Raw genomic sequence first — 21,703 nt, 5'->3', positions numbered from 1 at the left:
ATTGCTTTTCATCGAGTTCTTGTCCTTGACAGTTGTCTATCTTTTTTTTTATAATGATAGATGGTATTTTGCAAAGATTATTCAAAAGTTGTTTCCCATATTTATTTTTAAGATAAATTTCAAATAACTTAGATATAATTTTTTAAGTTTTCTTTAAAAATTTGATACATAGTAAAATCCTTGATTATATACAACATCAACTAAGAGTAAAATATATTAATAAATATCATCAAAGAAGAGATTGTCTATCTTCTTTTGTTATTGCCCTTATATAAGATATAAAATATGTCTTCTTATTTAGATGATTTACATCTACAAAAATATTAATATAAGAATTTAGTCAAAAAAGATTTATGAAAAAAATTATTAAAAATCTTTTGTTATTCTAACATAATTTATAGTAAAAAAAATTATATTTGTAATAACAAAGGATCTTTGTTTGAGAGAAATAAGGTGAATGAATAAAATTTTAAAAGAATCAGAAAGATTTGTTTAGAGTACTTTGTAATATCATACAAACAAAGCCAATTAGTTTAATAGATAGGTTAAAAGCCAATAGTCTTTATTAATCAAAGACTAAGAAAAGTTGACTAAAAATATGTACTTAAGGCTATTGAATCCTTTTTGATAAAATATATTTTTTTTCAAGATCGCTTTTTATAGTCATACATAAAAATAAGATAAAATAAAATAAAAATGGTAAAAAAATTTGTCCTTTTAAAAAATACATCTTGACAAACTTTGCATTATTTCAAAAGGCTATCAAAGGATTTTTCTATGTAAAAGTTAAGAGATTAATAAGTGACTATTTTTTTATTTTTTACCTTAATTAAATATCTTTTCCTAGCAAAGTTTAGAAGTATAGAATTTAGACTCAAAAATAATGTTTTTTTTTTTTTTTTTTTTTTGATAAATTCTTATTAAGAAATAATAGGATTATATAAATATCCAATTTCTTAAAAGATTAAAATTCTTTGACTTTATTTTTTTTTAATATATGTAAAAATTATAATATTATGTTAATATAACCATGTGCAAATATTTTTGTAAGAAGAATTTCATAAGTGACATTTCCAAAAAAAAAAAAAAAAAAAAAAAAAAAAAATCATACATGACTTCTATATTCTATATGTGACAATTAAATTTTATTTTGTACCAATTGTATTTTTTGATGCTTAAAATAATAAAACTAGTCATAATCATAATATTAATAATGGCTTCAAAATCTAATAAGACATAGGTTAATAAAGAGTGGCGACTACAAGATGTGAATGGAGATAGACAACAAAATTGTGTAAACAATGAGTGGCAACAAGGTAGTGTAAACGCAAAGTGCCGACCAGCAGTATAAATGAAAAGTGGAGGCTGAGCAGTATGAACGGGGATATGGATCTAGCACCAAAGGATGTAGGAAGGAAGACCAACACCACCCTTCAAGTGGGGGATAGAAGTGAGAAGATTGTTGATTGCAAAGATAAGAATTCAAATGCTTTGACTTTGTTCACACAATGATTTCAGTACAAAAGAAATCTTTTATATTTATTGCATAAATCAAAGAGTACATAATCTTTGTACAGAGTTTTGTGTGGGTTTAAATAGAGGATCATAATAAACATTAATTATTCAACTAAGCAAAGTGATCATTATCCACTTAACCAACTTAATCTTGTATTTAGGCACTCAAGTATCCAGCTCCTTGTGCATGTAATGTTTTCAACTCCTTCCTTCAGATCGGCAGTTCCTAATATTGGCAGGCTGTAGCATTAGGATAACATATAAGTAATTAGTCTACATGCTGTTGTGAATGACGGAAGTAGATTAATGGAAGTTTAAGGCAAAGCAAACCGATCAAAGGTGAGAGCCTTTGTTAAGAGGTCTGCCAATTGATCGGCCTTAGAAATATATTGGATGTTGATATCTCCTATGCATTGATGTATTTAGATGAAATGATATATAACATCAATATGCTTTGTGCAACAATAGAACTTGGGATTATCAACCAAACAATGATACTTTGGTTATTAGAAAGAAGTTGTATTACTTGAATTCATTGGAATTACAAAGTTGTAAGTAAATGTTGATGCTATATAATGTCCTTGGTTGTTGAATCTTCTACAATATACTTAGATTTGGTTGTGGAGGTAGCCATCCAATTTTATTTATGATTACTCTAATAAATTGGAGTATTATTGAGCAACAAAAGTATGCTAGTATATGACTTGTAATTGATGATATCATTGGCATAGTCTCCATCTCCATATCTTTTAAGCAATAAGATTTTGTTATCATTGTTGAAACATAAAACAAGATATACAATACCTAAGAAGGTAGCAAAATATGCAAGTAATGGCTTAGTAACATTGTCATTGGAGATTTGTTAAGAATTGAGGATTATGCTTAAAACATAACTAATATCAATGCAATTGAGGGTTTAAATATAAAGAAGGTAGTACATATGAGTCAACCATGGTGGATTTGAGATCAAATTTTATGAAAAAACTATTGAAGGTTTGATTCCAAATACATCTTAATTATTTTAGATCGTATAGACTTTTGAAAAATAAATACACAAGAGTTGATGCTTGCAGATTGGCAACCTCAAAATCTTGAGGTTGTTGCATGTAAATATTTATATTGAAAAAACCATAGAAGAATATTATTTGGATATCAAACTAAATAATGGTCATGTGCTATTGTGGAGCAATAACATGTATAGCCTTGATGGATTTATATTTTACAACAAGGATAAAGGTTTGTTTGTAATCCACTCCATACTTTTGGATGTAACCTTTTATAATAAGGAGTGCCTTGAATTTTGCTACAATTCCATTAAAATTTGTATTTATTCTATAAAACTACTTGTACTTTATTGATTTGCAACAAGAAGGGAGAGATACAAGATGCTAAGTGTTATTTTAAAGGAAGAAGTTATACTTGACTTTTATTGCATGTTACTATTTTGTAGCTTCTAAGTTGGCTAGAACTTCTTCATATAAATTTGGATCATTGGAGATGTATTCATTAGATACAAGCTTTATAAAAGAATAGAGAATAATATATTCTTGTTAGTAAAAAGATACTTTGTGGATGCAAAAGATGCATGGTGTCAATTATGCTAGAAATAAATTTATTTTTGATATAAGTGGATACCTAATATTCATGATTGAGCTTTGAATATATGAAGAAGATAGCGAGTATATATGATATTCATCATTAGGCTCAATTTTTGGCTCATCAAAAATTTGAATGCATGCAGATAAAGCAACTTGCTTTTGAAGTAAACTTACAATGATAGATTGAACAATGTTTGTACTTTGAGAATTTTTAGCAAATACATCTTAGAATGAAAAAAATTCCAAAAGAGCTTTAAAAGTGACTTTTCTAAGGATATAGAGCTTGTCAAATGTAACATTGTGGCTCAAAATTGTTTTACATCAATGTGTATCATAGAAGTAGTATGTCTTTGTATAAGCACAATAATTAACAAAGATGGTTTTTACACTTTTTGGATCCAATTTTTTTCTATATACTTTTGATATCTTGGCGTATGCTATCTATCCAAAAACTTGTAGATAAAATATAATGGATATTTGCCTTATCTAAAGCTTAAAGGGAGTTTTGTAGTCCCTTGTGTAAAAAGCTATGTAGTTAAGTAGATAAGCAACAATTTGCACCACTCCCCTTTAAAGACTTAGATTAAGTTTTTTTATATGTGGCATTATTTACATATACTTGACTAAGGTGCAATTCTCCTGCTTTGCATTGTCATTCTATTTTTGGCTATAAAAACTTATAAACTCATGTAAAATATCAAAATCAACTAAAAACTTTATGAATTCTTTATTTAAGAACTTTTTTTCTTAATCACTTTATAGCTTCTAGATGTAGTTTCTAGTCTGATGGAAAATAAGAGCGCTGTCGTGTTGTAACACGAGTATACAGTGAAAATAAAAAGAAAGGGGAATTTTATTAATATTCAGTTACCTCGAATATTGGGAGCATCGACCAACTCCAGTACAAATACTGAGTGGTCAGGTTCAGTCACTCCGTTACAGTCAGCCGGGGCATACTGAAATGCTCCATTCGATTCCAATAACGGGAGTCAGCAGGAAGAGAAGGACCAATTCACACGATGGGTTCGAGGAGCCAATTGGATCCAATTTCGATAATCCAATCCGGGTCCTCTTATCCAATATGAGACCTGAATTGGCCGGTCAACCCAATGTGGTCTAATTACGGAAACATCCAAGTTACTACGGGCATCTTTCCCAATATAGGACCTGAATTGGTCGGGCGACTCAATGTGGTCTAATTACGGGAACATTCAGGTTACTACGGGCATCTTTCCGAATATAGGACCTGAATTGGTCGGGCGACTCAATGTGGTCTAATTACGGGAAATCCAGGTCTTACTATGGGTCTTAGCCAATCTGACGCGAGGACCAATTTGACCCAATTACGGGAACATCCAGGTTACTACGGGCATCTTTCCCAATATAGGACCTGAATTGGTCGGGCGACTCAATGTGGTCCCGATTACGGGGTTCGATTCTGTTTCAGGCTGTCCTGTTCTCTGTGCCGTTTCAGGGAACGTTGTTTTCGGTAAATGGATTTCTTAAAGGTAAAAACAGAGGAGAAAGCTTGACGGCGAGAGCCAATTTCGGATCCAAGCTTGAGGTGGGAGCCAATTCCGGATCTAAAACGAAAGATTGAAGAAATTCAAAGGATAAGATTAGGGGGGATATAGTTTTGAGGGGGGGGTTTTTTTTTTTCAAGGGAATCGAGGGGGGAGCTAGTTTTCAAGCTTTTGCAAGGTTAACAGTTCGGTTTTCATTGGAGGTTTTTGAAGATCAGGGGAATTAGAGAGAAGAGCTTCATGCTTCGGGTCGGGGAAGGAAAGACATAGAATTTGGATTTTTCTTCTTCATAGAGTTTTGGGAAGACTGAGGCAATCGCTGCTGAAGTCAGTGTTGTAATGGTGAATCGGGATTTTTAAATGAAGTGGGTTTGAATACTCTTGACTGTTTTATAAAATCGAGTTACGTCTGTGATTGAAGGATTAAAGGGGTGTCTATAGGATTGAGTATGCGGAGTGAATGAAATTTATTGGGTTAATCTAACAGGACAGTCAGTGGATACAAGATCGTAAGTACAAAGGGATATTGAAGATTAACAGTTTGGGTTGTTCGGGGTTCTCTGTAATGTCTAGAGACCTATCGGCTGGGGCTAAAAAAATAAAAAAAGACTTCGACAAGCAGTCGAAGAGCATCCGTATAGATTTACGGTACATTGTTGCAGTCGTTTATATTCCAGCAGTCAAAAACTGATAGACTGCTTGACTATCGGCGAATCTCCATACTACCTTCTACAGCCAGACGCCCGACGCGTTCTCGAGCCGAAAAGCACGTAATACGACAGCGCAAAGGTCTTTGAATTTTTTTAGCACATTAGATTTTTAAAGAACATCATTAATTATACCATATTTTCAAAAGTCATCTTTAAAAAAGACAAAATATTAAGCTTTTTCTAGGGATTTTCAATTCATTGATTTATAAAAATTGTTATAAAAGAAGAGTCAAAATTTTTCAATCCTTAGTGATGACTATTACTTTGAAAAAGACCATCTAACATTCTTTTCAATAGTACAACCTTTGCTAAGATTTTAAAGAATTGCATGATTTAATAGCCTCAATTTCTAAATAATACTATGTGCGCATATATGTATAATCATGGCATTGTATGCATGGCTAGAACGTTGGTGCCATAAGGTGAGTTTCTTTTATAGTATCTTATGTGACTCAATCTTTTTATTTATGCTTTTAACGATAGAAATGTTTACTTGGGTAATATGACAATTTACTTTTAATTCTAGCTTGTACAATTTGTTGATATAAAATCTTATCAATACAATTTTTCTATGTTATTCATTGCTTATGAAATAACATGTGTGTCATAAGAAAATTGTAGCAAAAGCTCTATCTATTCCTTGGCCTATTGAAAATAGATTCTTTTGTAATTTTAGAATATAAAACACTCATTTGATACATAATAACTTCAGATTTTTGTCAAGTTTATACTAGAATTTAATTTGGCCAACTCTTTGTATCTAAATGCATTTATTATTTGCAATCATAATAGGCCATTGTCTCCAAGGTATGTTCTTAAATGAAGCAAACCAATCTAAATAATTCATGATGTATTTTGTCCATATACCAAGTATTTGTATTAATATATAAGAACATTTAGATGAGTTATGAATGTCTATTTATAATCTTCATTAAGTTGTTTAATTGAAGTGGTATTTGCTTTGTAAAACTTTACATCTATACTTTTACTTTTAGCCATTTCAAATACTTAATATTTCTTGTCATTAAAACACTCATATTCTGGTGGCCTTTTTTACATCACTTTTTATATTTCATTTTCTTCTTGAATTTGGCAATCTTAGTAGATCACTTCTTTTTTTCTTTTGCATAGGCATGCTTGTGGCTTGGACTTGAATCATGGCCTTGGCTACAAAAAAAGGATTTCTCTTCTTTGTCATCCATATATTCTTGAATGCAATTTTTACTCTCTTCTTTGAGCAATTACAACATTTATGCTTTCATGGTTTGTTCATGTCTTGAAATATTATCCTAAGCTGAAAATAAATGATAAAATGTGCAGCAAAATATTCAAATTTTTGTTTGTAATCACTTGGTCTAAGACATGTATATCAAGATTTTTTTAATTAATTTGCAAGTTATTCTATACGATTGATTTGATCAATTATTTTTAAAGTTTGGCTTTATTTTCATGTCAAAAAATTATTGTTATAGCAATTACATATTTTTTTTGCAGCATTATGCTTATGAATTGTATACAATCAATACTACATTTGATTAGCTGTGTGACAACTCATTAATCTATGTATGAGTTTTTTTGTCTATAACAAAAATGAAAAAAAGATTAACAAGCCACATCTTTGAAAACTCATTCTTTTTTGTCAACAAATGATTATGTTAAAGTTATACCATTCTTTTTTATATAAAGTAAGATGCTCATTTGAGATTTATATATGAAAAAGTTTTTTCCTATGAGTTTATTTATATATGTGATACCAATACTTACAAAGTCTTGTTTGGAAGAAGTCTAAGCAATAAAAAATAGTAGACAAGTAAAGATTTTGCTGCAAATAGATTTATTTAAGGTTTTTTCCTAGACAAGTATAGGCTTTGTGTAATAAGGTTCTTTGAAAATTTCTTCTTTTATCACATTAAAAGAAAAAGACAAGTTTTAAAGAAAAAAATATAAAAAATATATAAAAATTAAAAATTTGAATCCATTTCTTACAAAAAATAGTTGTGTATATCTAGATATGTGCATCAAATCAAGAGAGATAAAAAAAATATTCAAAAGATAGTTAATAGTGGTATCTTTTTTCTTGCTCAATATAATTTTTTTAAAAAAAATATGGGCCCATAACCTATTTATAATAAAAAAATTTCAAATAATTTAAACTTTTTCACATGATGTTTTCAATATAAATGAGACCTTTTAAATTTATTGCATAAATGAATGAATACATAATCTTTGTATAAAACTTTGCACGGATTTAAATAAAAGATTATAATAATCTTTGATTATTCAACTAAGCAATATAATCATTATTTACTTAATTAATTTAATCTTATATTTATTGTTAATATGAATCAAGAAGAATTTTCATTTGAACATATGATATTATATACAAAATGAGAGTTTATCTATTGCAATAAGCTATAACTATAAAAAATTCTTATTTTTATCTAATTTTAATATCTACATAGATTTGATGTATTGAAGACCAATAATTACATAGATGAAGACTTGACGTTGGCAATTAATAAAAGACATGAGTTGGATGTTACTAATATCTTGCATCAACTTGTGTTTAAATTTGTTGCATTTAAATTTATCTCTTTCAATGGCATGCCATTATGCTGCTTTATTTGAAGCAATTCAAGAATTGCACATTATACTCAAGAATTTGACATTGATAAGCCTTGCCATTGTATTTTGTATTTCATTATATATATATATATATATATATATATATATATATCTTTTTTGTGCACCTACTGACTTAGGATTTTTTTGTTTTTTTATTTTATTTAATCCTATTTCTTCATTCTTGTAATGTGGTTGGTAATGTCACTTCTTTCTTATATGTATAGATTGTTATTTTACTTTTTTATTTCATAGTTGATGTTGTCTTTGGTGCTAGAATATTGTAAAGGTAGAAAAGTAGATTTCTAGCTTGACATAATGGCTCTCCTAACGATTTGGTTGAAAAACACTTTGATTTTGAATATTTTTTTTGAAGCATTATCATCTAAGTATTATATTATTTGTTATAGATATAAGATTATATTATATATTTTGTGATCAAAATATAGAACTTAAGTGTAAGGTTACAAAAATATAGTATACAAGAGCTTAAGGATATAAGTAAAGGCAAAAGAATTTGTCCAGCATAAAAACTAAGATTTAATTCAGCATTTTGTATTTTTTAGAATCATTTTTTTTTAATTTTATATATCTATATATATATATATATATATATATATATCTGAGTTGATACTCTTATTGGTCCAGCTCATTCTTTGTTATCAATAAAATTAACAAGATCCAAAGTTGTTGTAAATATATTTGTATTATATATATATTAGAGTGTAACTTCTATTGTGTTATCTTGATGTTTTTTTTTGATCTTGTGATGGTTCAATTTGAAATGTCCTTTGATATGAAACATGATTTCTAACCAATTTAATGTTGTTCATGTTATTGTAAAGTAGTTGTATAGGACCTTCATTGTCTAGTTGTAATTTTCTAAGGAATTTTTATAAAATGAGTGATATCTTGAGTGGTTTTAGAGAGGATATAAAACTCTATCTTTATAGAAAAGAATGTTATGATTGGTTGAAGCTTTTTTGATTAAGCAATGAGCACTAAAATAAGTTTGTATAAAATGCATGATATAAATTTTGTGAATCTATGTTCTTTGCCCAATTTCCATTAGCAAAGGTAATTAGGCATCTTTTGTTATTAACAAGGTAGAAGATACCTTATCTATGGTATTTTTGAAGTACATTAGGATTTTCTTTGTACTAATAAGATGATAAGTTGTCATTTGTTCATGTACCTTAATACTTGTTCAATTACAAATTATATATTGTAGGGACTAATAATTGCATATAGAAGACTTTTGACTAGGCTATGATATAGCTTAGGATTAACTTTAGGTCTGTCAATCTCATGTTGTAGGTAAATCTTTGGATTCATTGATATAAACGATGCTTTGCAATTACTTAGTCCAAAGTATTATAGCAAAGTTTGAATGTACTTTCTTTGATGAAAGTAGATTCTGTAATTGATTTGTCATATTCTAAAGTAAAATTTGGCATCTCCAAAATTAGTTATATTAAATGTGATCATCAATTTATCTTTCAATATCTAAATATAATTTTTATTATTTCTTGTAACAGTAATGTCATATATATTATAATATAATTGTATATTATTTCTTATGTATGACAAAAAATATATTTGGATCTTTATTTCTATTCTAAAACTTTTTTTCTTGAAATCATGTATCAATTCAACTATATCAAACTCTTAAAACTTGTTTTAAGTCATATAAATCTCTCTTAAGTTTGTAAACTTTTTCTTGGCTTTTTGTTCTTTAAAATTTGTTAATATGATCATATAAATCTTTTCTATTAGTTTTTATTTTATTTTATTTTATTTTTTAGAAATAATAACTTTACATCTAAGTATTGCAATTTCTACTATTTTTTGGCGGTTAAAACTATTACACTTTTAAAAGTAGACCATTTTATCAAAGATGCTAATGTTTCAAAGAAATCAATGTCTTTCTCTTATTCAAATCATTTAGCAACTATGCAAGCTTTAAATTTTTCAACAATCCTATTGGATCTTGGTTTTGCCTTAAAGATCCACTTTGTTGATATTTGTCTTTTTTCTTTTAGTAAGTTCACCAATCTTCATAATTTTTTTTTCCAAAGTGATTTTACTTTCTACTTAAATGCCTCTTTCTATTCAATATATTGAATTGCTTTGTCTTAGCTAATAGATTTTATATTATATTCTAAAAAGTACATGTAGTTATTATATAATTTATGTTGAATTTTCTATTATATAATAGATATCTCTTTTGATTAATAGATTTTGTATTTGATTGGAGTATATAATTAGATGTATCCCTTGGAGTAACAAAATGTGAATTATTCACTAAAATAGATAGAGAAGGATTTGGATTTTTGTCATTTCTAAATGCTAATTTTTCTAGAATTGAAGTTTGATCAAGCATCAATTGATTAACATTTTTAATTGAGTCATCAAATAAGATATCTACTTGAAGGAATAAGTTTGGATTATTAATTAGAACTAAGTATATTTTGATATGGTTGAATCCAATGATTTTTTTATTAAACACAATAACATAGTTGATGTATGTTTTGTACTTGAAGGGATTAAATATTATGTATACTTTTTTTTGAATTGTCATATCCTACAAATATACACTTGATTAATTTTCTCTCAAATTTTGATTTTGATTTTGATTTTGATTTTTTTTTTTTTTTTTGGTATGTATAATTATATTACAAAGAAAAAGACTTGATAGTGGTTTACTTGCCATTTGATTATGTCATACAATTAGTCTAGAGTTATCTTTCAATTGGTTTTAATTAGACTTAGGTTTGTTAGGTGATTAGTTATATCGATGGCTTTAGTTTAAAAATATTTAAGTTATTGGCATACAATTAGCATTAATTGTACCTTCTTGACTAAAATTATATTTTGATATTGACTAACATATTCACTAACTTTAAAAAGCACTCTTGGTGTTATTGTCTTGCCAAATAGTCTTTACATGTTTCTCAAATGGTGTTGAACAACGGCATATCTTCTACTCAATTGATTCATAATAAATGTTGTAATTCAATGTAGTATAAGTGCCCATATTACTTATGCTATAATCTTATGTTTTCTTCTATTGTACTTAAATTGGCTTCAAATTCCATTGATTTCTATGTCCTACAACTATTATCTTTTTATTATATTTATTATCTTATATCAAACATTGTTTGTCCCTGAATATAACTACTTGGCTATTGTTTGTTAATAATCCTACAAATATCAAATTATAAGTCAAAGCCAATACATTGTCGGGGTAGAGAGAATTTTCTTTAAGAAAATATTGGGATTTTGGCTATTACTAATTGCCTAACTAAGCCTTAAGACTAAAAAAATACCAAGTTTATATCAATATATATACCCTAAATACTAAAGATCACCAAAAATGTAATAAAAATATTATAAAACCTTATATATCCTTAAGGTGAATTTTTTTTGAATTTCAACAACTTATATCTCATGATCAAAGTATCCAAACAAATCCAAATTTTATATGAAGTATTGATATATTTTTAACAACTATCTCAATAAATTTCAACTACAAATTTGTTACGGATCTTGAGATATTGCCAAAACCCTGATCGTAGCTTCAAATCCTTCCTTACATGCACCTGTGTGCAAATTTCTTCACATCTTACAAGCTAATTATTCAAATACCATAAAATTTTGATATATGACTCTTTAACCTAATGATACATATTTTTGGAAATTTTGAGCCAAAAATTCATCCGAAAACTTAAGATATAGCTCCAACTATTACTATCAACAAAATGACTCACTTATTACATTTGAATTACATAAGCTATCTTCAACGCTCTATAATTTCTTCATACAAACTCCAAATATAAAAATTCTTTCACAAAAGTTATAGATTTTAAAATCATCTTTGTGGCTGCACCTTCTAATCTCCAAAATCCAACATAAAACTTTTCGTATGTTTAAAATAGCAATAGTATATCTTAAAAAGACATCTTAACTTCAAATAGCTATATTTCATCATCCTAACTCCAAATCTTTTAAAATTTGTATATAAATTGTAGTCCAAATCCTAAATCTTACAATCCTTATTATCGATTCTCAAATGCCCCTTCTAAAGTTGCCAAAATCCTTGTTATGGTCATGGATAGCCTGCTGAATGCCTATTGGATATGGCCTTCGACTAATAGGAATAAAGATCTTTATCTTTTTCCTTCATCCATCTATACCTTACTTGTATCTCTTCAAATAAGTTTCTTAGAGATTTGAATCTTCATCTTTGAACTCCAATCTTCTTCTTAAATTTTATACTAAAAATCTAAATCCTATATAATTTAAACACTATAATCAACATATGTAAACCTCAAAATAAATTTTCTTATATCAATTCTCTTTAAATTAACCTACTAACTACTTTAATATACATCAATATTTATAAATATATTATATATTTTAGTTAATTTTTACATACTATAAATAATTATAATATGATAATATATAAAATGTTATATAAGTTCATTGTTGTAAAACTTGAAGTTACATTGATAGATCCAATAGCTTTAATTTTGTATAATTTGTTATTTGATGTTTTGACCAATCTATTAGAAGTTAGTCTATCTATCATCTAAAGATTCAAAATCTATCTAATGTAGTGGTTTTTGGCTCCTAAATCAATATATGAATTTTTATTTTCATAGTCAACTAAATTCACTTTAGTCATTTTTCCATCATATACTTTGTAAGTATTTCCTTCTTCGTAGTTCATGTTATTGTGTTGATATTGGTTTTGTAGGCAGTTTAGAGCAATGAGATTTGGCCCTCTACATATATAGTAAAAATAAGATCTTATATTTTAATGCTGCATAAGTATTGACGATGGAGTGGAAGATGATTGTGTTCCATTGTTCAAGTAATGCAATAGCTTCTATAATCAAAATTAATTGATTATATATAATCTTAATCCTCTGAGATATTATAGTAATGCTTAAGCAAAGCTTCTTTCTTTTTGACCACTTCTTTAATCAAAGTAGTTTCTTCCACATCTTCCAAGATATATATGATGTATTTGCATAGCTAATGCTTCTTTCTGTCTAAGTTTTTGTTCTCTTATTGCAATGTAGTGAATTTTTATTAAAAACTTACAAATGACATCTTTAAAAGTAGGTTCATTCATATAGGTAATACCTTAAGTTAATAATTTGTAGCTCCATAGAAGTGCATTGACAACAATATTTATGAGCGTCTTATCAATAACAACCTCACCTAAGGCTTTTAATTGATTCTTCATGTCTATAGCTTCCATAAGAAAAGTGCTTATATCTCTTCTTTCCTTCATCAACATTCTATTTAGCTTGTTTGTCAATAATATGATTTGTTGTTGGTCTCTTGCATTGAACATTTTCCTAAGCATGTCCTATGTATTTGTTAGATTATTATATTGTGATATTATTCCAATCAAATTGTTTGCCATTGACATAGTAAGTTTTGATTGTGTTCTTTGTTTTGCTTCTATTAGTTGTGTCTTAGTATATAATCTTCTTATTATTAATATTGGAAAAGAGATTATTGACCTTTGTATTTCTACAATGTCCCATAGGTTCTCTTGTTTCAAAATTATTGACATCTTAAGCTTTCAAATATAATAATTTTGAACTCCTATCAATTTGTTTGATTTGCATACTTCATAGCTTGATGTCTTTTTTCTTACTTCTATCATCTTTTTAGGATTTAACCCTTTAGGATATGTCTCCCTTCAATTCTTTCTTTATTAAACCAAGGGAGAGATGCTCATTTTAACCTAATCGCTTTGATACATCTCCTTTCAATCCTTTCTTTATTAAACCAAGGGAGCAATGCTCATTTTAACCTAATTGCTTTTGATACATGATTCAGCATCTTGGTTTGCAGGATTTTTGAGCATTGCTTGTGGGGCAAGTAGGAATTTTACAGATGAGCTTAATCTGCAATGGGTCCCGGACACGGAGTACATATCTACAGGGGTTCCATATCTGCACTTCGGTAATTTCAGCAAGAATCAGTCAGTGCAACATCTCCGTCAATTCCCAAATAACAGCAAGAGCTGCTACGCAATTCCAACTACGCCCAACACGAGGTATCTAGTTCGAGCCTCGTTCTATTACAACAGCTTTGACATGGCTATTACTAGCCCGATCTTTGATAAAGCCATCAATGCGACGACCTTTTCCACAGTGAGAATTATCGATCCCAGCTTTGTGTACCGAAAGGAAGTGATTGCGTTTTCTCCATGGGAATGGTTTTCTATCTGTCTTTTGAATACAAATCAGGGGTATCCATTTATTTCGTCCCTGGAGCTTCGTCCTCTTCCAGCAGGAATGTATGGTCTCCCATATTTGGATGAGAACTATTTAGTAAATCAGATTCGATTGAGTTTCGGAGCACCTGTATCGGTGAGATATCCCGATGATCCCCAGGACAGAATTTGGTATTCAGATTCATACCCTGTAGACCTTCAACCATGCGACCTTCAAAACATATTGCCGCCAGATGAGGTAGAAGTCATTTCTACAAGCCAGCAAGTAGAAGTTAATGGTAGGAAAGCTCCTGATCAACCTCCCATGTTAGTGATGCAAAGGGGGGTGGTTGGTAAAACAGGTAATCTTACATATAGGTACCACCTAGACGATTTTGATTTCCCTGGACAAGCGTATGCACTTGCATATTTTGCAGAAATTGAAGAGCTGAATGCAAATAAGAAAAGATCATTCCACTTTACCATCAATTCTAAAGATGCTACCTACATTAATCAGTCCTTGGATATCCAAAGCAATGCTGGAGGGCCATACGTTGCATTCGAGCCCTCGTATGCTAACGCAACATTCCCTAGATTCGTGTTGGTTTCCTTATACGAGATGCTGTTTCCACACACAACCCTCTTATGATGGCACATGAATTATACTCCATCAAGGGGAAGGCGGCGGCTACGTACAATCCTGATGGTATGGACATTTATCTCTGTTGAGTTTTGGAGTATTGCTGATTTGAGGATTTTTGTTTATCTGATTGTTTTGATGGGGACTTGGCAGAGTTGGCGTTGCTGCAGAGTTTTGGAGGTGTATTGACAGATGGAGAGGCTGTGGGAGACCCTTGCCTACCAATACCCTGGGATTGGGTGACTTGCACCACCCAGTCCCCTCCGAGGGTGAAATCCATGTGAGACTGCATTTTCTTTTTGGTTTCTACCTTACAACTCTTGCATGATTTCCAGTTTTTGAATGCTGGAATTTCGAAGTTCTAAAGTTACGAGACAAGTGGCTGGTTTACAGAAATCTGGCTGGGAGGAATTTGGGAGGAAGTATTCCCTCCAACATTTCATTATTGGTTTGTCGAGACACAATGTGAGTCCCGCATTGGTTACTTGGAAACACTTTTTGAAACTCATAGTTTACATCTTATTCCAGTTGCTCGCTGCTTCGAATTGCAAGATACGAATGCACACTAAGCACATCTCTGAATATCATTTCTTGCAGAAATTTACTGGGAAAATTAAATATTGAACGTCTGAATGACCGATTAGCTAAACCGCTCATGTGAATTTGTGCAGTGATCTTAGCGGCAATCAATTCTCTGGCCCAATACCTGACCTGAGAGATCTCACCTATCTAAATACCTTGTCAGTTAACCTCCAAACCTATTTTTCTACATCTTGCAGAACTTCCTTCAAAGGAATTGAAACTGCACGCCGCCAATTGTTACCTGGCCCTAATTTTCGATAATATGCTTTAGCACAGTATGTTTGACTGCATTCAGTTTTTATTCTTGTGGTTTATTGTTCATAAAACTTGTTCCCACGGTAGCAGGTGATGATGACTTGATGCTTCTAACTTGACAGGCATCTAAACAACAACAATCTCAGCGGTGAGTTTCCAGAATGGCCTGAAGAACTTCCCAACTTGACTGAAGTGTGAGATTTGACATGATCCTGTAGATTCATCCCATGTGTTTGAATTCCTTCCATAAGTTCGCTGTCTGGTTCCACAATATCAAAATACTTCAGAGAGTTAGATTTCTGGACCAGAGTGGACCGAGTTCTCGTACTCTCAGTTGAAAAGTGGTTTGGATTTGTTTTCTGCAATTCGTTCATCATAACATCCATCGATTCTCTAAAGAAGAAACCTGTTATTTCATCAGTTGGGTGCAGAACAACGTATTGACAGGAGCAATTCCACAAGCTTTACTCAAAAAGCCTAGCCTTCGAATAAGGTATGCCTTGCACTCTGGCATCTCTCATACGGTCATTTTCTCTGTTGCGATCTGTCTGAACACCATACTAGCATCGTTTGAATGTCTATCACTTGAAATTCACGTACAGAATAATCGGGTGTAATCAGGTCTGATCTTTGCAATGATAGCACGTGTGAAAATCCGCTCAAAAAGAAGGGTTTAAATATGGGAGCGCTCATAACTGGATTGGTGCTGAGCACCGTTCTCCTAATTGGAGTCTTCACCTACTTCCAGAAACACAGACTGAGTAACAAACAAGTTTTTATAAGAAAATTAAGCGACAACGAATGCAATAAGTAAACCTCTCCCCATCAGCTGATTGGCAAAGCATTGTTGCGCAAAACAGATGCATGTTATCATCGTATGTGTAGAGCAGTCTTTCTGGAAATTTAGTAGTTGTGGAATTATTGCAATTCGAATTCAAGTTACTGTCATTTGTTCTTTCCCCATATCATCATCACTTCAATAGTGTGTATAGCTAAAACTTTTGAGTATCGCACTTCGTGACCCACCAGTGCTGGTGCACAACGTATAACACGAATCGTGAAAATCTGTAGAGGATAGAGTAAGAGGGGCCAAAGCTGCCATCTCTTCCTCTTCGTTCCTTTGGAGGAACTTCGCTAGCAGGAGTATTGGCAGTGTTGATGAAACAACAGAGATTGGCCCTCCAGCCCTCACATTTGACATTGCGGAATTGAGAAAAGCAACCAACAACTTCAAATATAATATAGGGAAGGGGGGTTTTGGTTCGGTCTTCCGAGGGAAGTTGAACGATGGCACGGAGGTGGCAGTGAAGGTGTTGGCCAATGACTCTCCTCAGGGTGCACGCGAGTTTCGCAATGAGGTTAGTGGCCCTAGGAACAGAGATAAATACCTGATTCTCTCTTGTTCGCTTCCGAGAATGTTATCTTGGTCACTAGCGGCATACCTCGACTGTCATTTTGTAATACATGGTTGTAATGTAGTTCCATCCTCAGAAAGGACCGACGCAGTATACTGCAGGGATAGATGGAAAAAAATCTCAGAACCTGGTTGCTGCCTAATATCTAGTACCGATGGGTATGGAAATTAATTTGTGTTGATGGTTCTCTATGACGCATGTGACCCTTCTTCAAGGGATCAAGCACCGCAATGTAGTGTCCCTGATAGGCTACTGCAGCAGCAAAAAGCACCGTATCGTCGTTTACGAGTACCTTCCCGAAGGATCTCTGCACGAACGCCTCCACGGTTTGTTTTTCCACCTCTTAAAGTGGTTTATTTTTCTGTGGTAGTTTGAGATGGCTTAAGCTTTGAAGCTTACAATGTGTGCCACCATTTGCTTATGAATCACAGCACATTCCATCAGATGTTTTGGAAGTTGGAAGGTCTCATTTGCTCTAGAATTTTGAAGGTTGAAGTGAATTGACTCAGGTCATTTTGCACGTACGCTTGTAGAATCAATCACATTGGATTGGCAAACCAGACTACGAATAGCAGTTGATGCGGCAAAAGGTTCGGCTGTACTCTTGTCCTCCTTTCAGCTTGCTCTTCAGACCCCAAACAAGAAATATTCATCGGTCGTGAAGTTGGTGCATCTGGAAACAGCTCATCCTGTTCCATTGCTGAGATGAGATTGTTGCGGTATGCTTTTGCGTAGGTTTGGAGTACCTGCATGCAGAATGCAGCATCATACATAGAGGCGTGAAGACACGCAACATACTTCTCTCTAGTGGCATGGAGGCCAAAGTGGGGGATTTCGGCTTGTCGTGTCTGCTGCCGTCTGACGCTACCTCCTACAAGTCGAGTACCGTTCAAGGAACAGTTGGGTACCTCGATCCAGAGTAAGATTTAATCATCTCAAGAGGCTTCTAACATTGAACAAAATATACTCATCTACATCTTCTAAGCTAACCCAACCGTTCGTACGCTTGGTGAATTTCCTTTCACCAGTACAGATTCACACCAACGCAGGAGGATTGAATGCCATAAACTCATTGTTTTGCGCAGGTACTATCACGAACACCGATTGACGATGATGAGTGACGTTTACAGCTTTGGGGTCGTGCTTCTGGAGCTGATTTCAGGCCGTCCTCCTATGAGCAGACTTGAGGATGGAATAACTGACCAAGTGCCCACCCTCGTCAATTGGGTCAGATCCCCCATTCTCAAACCACCTAGAATCAAACCCCATCACGTGTTTTTTTCCTTTGATCACTCCTCATCAACTAAATCATCCGAATGTTGCTGCTGAACAACACCGAACCATTAACTCTTCCGGCGCCCCCTCCGTCGATTGTTGCTCACAGGTATGTTCTTTGCTGCAACGAGCCGCCGTGGACGAGCTAATCGACCCCAAGTTGGGTTACGCAAGCTTTATTGAGCGAGAAAAGAGGCAAGCGTGGGAAGTGTGGGCGACTGCAATACAATATGTGAGGGCGGAGAGTCGCCAAAGACCAACCATGTCAGAAGTGGTGAAGGCGCTATCGGAAACACTGAATCCCACGCACCCAGCCACGCAATGCGACTCCGAAGCAAAGCCGGCGCATGAAATGACGGACGATCGCGAGCAATTCCCTGGCACCCAGAGCCCCCCCAGCAGTGTGGAAGCTGCTGCAGCTGCTGCACCTCACCCCTCATCCACGCGGATCGAACCAGTGTAATCATTCATAGCTTTGCCTTGCGCTGCGTTGCGTTGTATGTACTACAGTATATAACTATACCATCATCCAGGCTCTATCCAGGCTCTGTGTTAGAATTCAGCATTTTGTTATTAGCCAATCAGAATATCATCCAGTCGCATCCAGTCGAGGGGACAGGACCCTTCTCATCGTTTCTCCCTCGACTGGAATAACTTCTGTAATCAACACAATTTTTATAAGAATTACACACAGATTTACAACTCAGAATATATTGTAGTTCCAAATATATTGTAGAATATATTTTAGAATATATTGAGATTTATAAAACAAAGTTTAGAAAAAAAATAAAAACAAAAAGAGAAAAGTAGGCTTTGTAGAAGATGTTCTAGGCAGCAACTATGGCACGAGTATACCTTCATTCTCTTGAAAAATGGCTACAAGTAGCCTTTTCACAAAAGAGTGGTCCGAGTTCAATCAAATGTAGTACTCCATTTGGAGGCAAAAGATCCAAATGAAGTACAAAATAGAAGACATGTGGAATCTAGTTTTGGAATGGAGAAAAAATCATCACCAACATTAGAAGCAAATGCAATGGCAACAATACCACCAACCAATAAAACTAAAATCCTTACCTAGAAAGGAAGGACCATATTTCTCTAGCCACAATATAGGATTGTGTAAAAAATTCAATTTGTATATAAACCAGCCAATGAAGCATGGCTTGCTCTTAGAAACATATACTTAGTCAATGATATTGTCATTCAAGTACACCTACAAGAGAAATTCATCACACAAAGGATGCAAGCCAATAAAATAGTCAGACAACATTTATACAATTTTAAAGCTGTACTTCAACAATGCCATGCAATAAGTATAGAAATATCTCCACAAATGGAGATTGTCACTCGAATGAGGTCAATGTCAATACAACATGGCACCATTATTCAAATGCTTCACACAATAGAAAAGACAAAACTACCTACATTTATTACAATCTTTCTTTAAAAAAAATGGCCATAAAAGGTTCATACTATGGATACAACTATAGTTATCCAAATAATATGAATAAATGCAAGTAGGTAAAGTATGTTAATTTGATAATATCTTGTGGAGAAGCTTTCTAGAAGCTTTATAAACATGGTTTCACTTTTATAGAAGTCAAGTTCTATCTAAAGTTACATTCTTTCCAATATCTTGATATATTTACTTAAGTTGGATACATAGGCCCATTTCTATCTAGAAGTAATGATGGCAACTCCTAAGTTTTAAAAAAAAGTTATTCATCAATACCAAAACCAATGCAAATTAATATAATATGTTTTAAACCTTTTATTGAGCAAGAAAAGACTCGATGTTGTCAAGAAGATTTGTGCCTATATTATAGAGAAGTTAAGCTCACTATTCAATATTATTCAAAGAAATAATACAATCACAAAATAAAGAGTATAGTTTCTAAAGAAGACAATGTGTCAAAAAACAAGTTTTTCTAGCTATAATAGGAATCATGTGGCTAAAATCATTTGCAACATCTACTAAAGGTTCTATTCTCTTTTCAGAACTTTTTCCTTGTTTTACAACAAATGTGTATTTAGGACCTAAAAATCATAAACTCGTTGCCTTATTAGATTTAAGAGCCTTACCTTATTTTATAGACAAAGACTTTATTAAAAAATAAAAAATATCTTTAGACAAAAAAATAAATCCATATACATAGAAATTATAGATAGTTATTTTTTATCTTTTGAAGATGTTATTAATGAGATTATTCATTTAGATGTAGCAATTAAAGATCATTATAGAATAGTAATATTTAATATAATAAGATCTTTTTTCAATCCAATTATTTTAGGATTATCATGGTTGAAAAAATATAATCTTTAAATATATTGGATTTCTTGTAACCTTAATTTTTCTTGTAGTTTTGTCTAAAATTCTATTAGTCAAGTAAAAATACATAAATTTAGTATATCCAAACTCTTATTAATAGATGCAAGACTTTTTTTACATGTGGCAAAAGAAAAGTCATCTTTTGCTATATATGCCACACCCATTTTAGATGGTCGAAAGATATTAAGTGATATCCCTAATTAGTATAAAGATTTCTAGGATATTTTTGAAAAAAAAATATAAATATTCTTTTAGAGCATTTATCCTATGATTATTCAATTGATCTTCAAGAAGGAACATAATCACCATTCAAACTAATCTATAACTTATCACACAATAATTTGGCTACATTAAAGGAGTATATTGATAAGAATTTGATCAAGAGTTTTATATGCTATTCAAAATCTCTAGTAAGAGCTCTTAATTTTGTTTGTAAAAAAACGATGGATCTCTACAGATGTCTGTAGACTATTGAGGTCTTAATAAGATTACCATTAAAAATAGGTATCATTTATCTTTGATTTTAAGACTTCTAAATCAAGTCAATCAATTAAAGATCTATATAAAAATAGATCTACAAAGAGCATGTAACTTGATTTGTATAAAAAAAAAAGATGAATAAAAAACTATTTTTTGAAGTAAGTATGGATATTTTGAATATAATGCCATGCCTTTTGGACTCATGAATGCACTAGCCACTTCTCAACATCTTATGAATGACATTTTTTTTTGAGCCTATTGATAATTTTATCATTTTTTATTTAAACAATATTCTAATCTATTCTAAGAATACAAAGAAACATAAACTACAGGTTTGTTATGTGTTACAAAAACTTAAAGATGCAAGATTATATACTGAGATGAAAAAGTGTATATTCCACAATATTCAAATTGGCTTCTTAGGATACATCATTTCCAACAAAGGCCTTATGATAGATCTTAAAAAAGTCTAGATTATCATGGATTCAAAGATTCTAAGAATAATAAAAAATGTGCAATAT

At 31.7% G+C, this 21,703-nt stretch overlaps 1 protein-coding gene across 1 annotated transcript; it reads left to right on the top strand.

Annotated features, from left to right (window-relative positions):
* The first annotated feature begins 1,386 nt into the window (after positions 1 to 1,386).
* LOC112286297 (putative LRR receptor-like serine/threonine-protein kinase At1g67720) lies at positions 1,387 to 20,528 on the top strand. Its single transcript, XM_090253330.1, has 14 exons — positions 1,387 to 1,450; positions 13,843 to 14,852; positions 14,960 to 15,126; positions 15,240 to 15,311; positions 15,518 to 15,682; positions 15,806 to 15,877; positions 16,105 to 16,176; positions 16,305 to 16,444; positions 16,755 to 17,041; positions 17,298 to 17,424; positions 17,608 to 17,688; positions 17,834 to 18,017; positions 18,184 to 18,325; positions 18,483 to 20,528. Exons 1-14 carry the CDS (start codon positions 1,387 to 1,389, stop codon positions 18,834 to 18,836), a joined length of 2,937 nt encoding a protein of 978 aa, XP_090109456.1. The 3' UTR covers positions 18,837 to 20,528.
* Positions 20,529 to 21,703: the final 1,175 nt, after the last annotated feature.

This window comes from Physcomitrium patens, chromosome 9, assembly GCF_059467195.1.
Source record: "Physcomitrium patens ecotype Gransden chromosome 9, ASM5946719v1, whole genome shotgun sequence".
Taxonomy (NCBI): domain Eukaryota; kingdom Viridiplantae; phylum Streptophyta; class Bryopsida; order Funariales; family Funariaceae; genus Physcomitrium; species Physcomitrium patens.
The sequence above is the reverse complement of the archived record's forward strand: the minus strand, read 5'-3'. Positions and strand labels throughout refer to the sequence as shown.

Excerpts from the sequence above, each read along its gene's own strand:
- LOC112286297 (XM_090253330.1), top strand. The coding sequence starts at position 1,387 with ATGGATCTAGCACCAAAGGATGTAGGAAGGAAGACCAACACCACCCTT. Across the intron at positions 15,127-15,239 it reads CCTCCGAGGGTGAAATCCAT|AAATCTGGCTGGGAGGAATT; the intron begins GTGAGACTGCAT and ends GCTGGTTTACAG. Across the intron at positions 15,878-16,104 it reads CTTCCCAACTTGACTGAAGT|TTGGGTGCAGAACAACGTAT; the intron begins GTGAGATTTGAC and ends TTATTTCATCAG.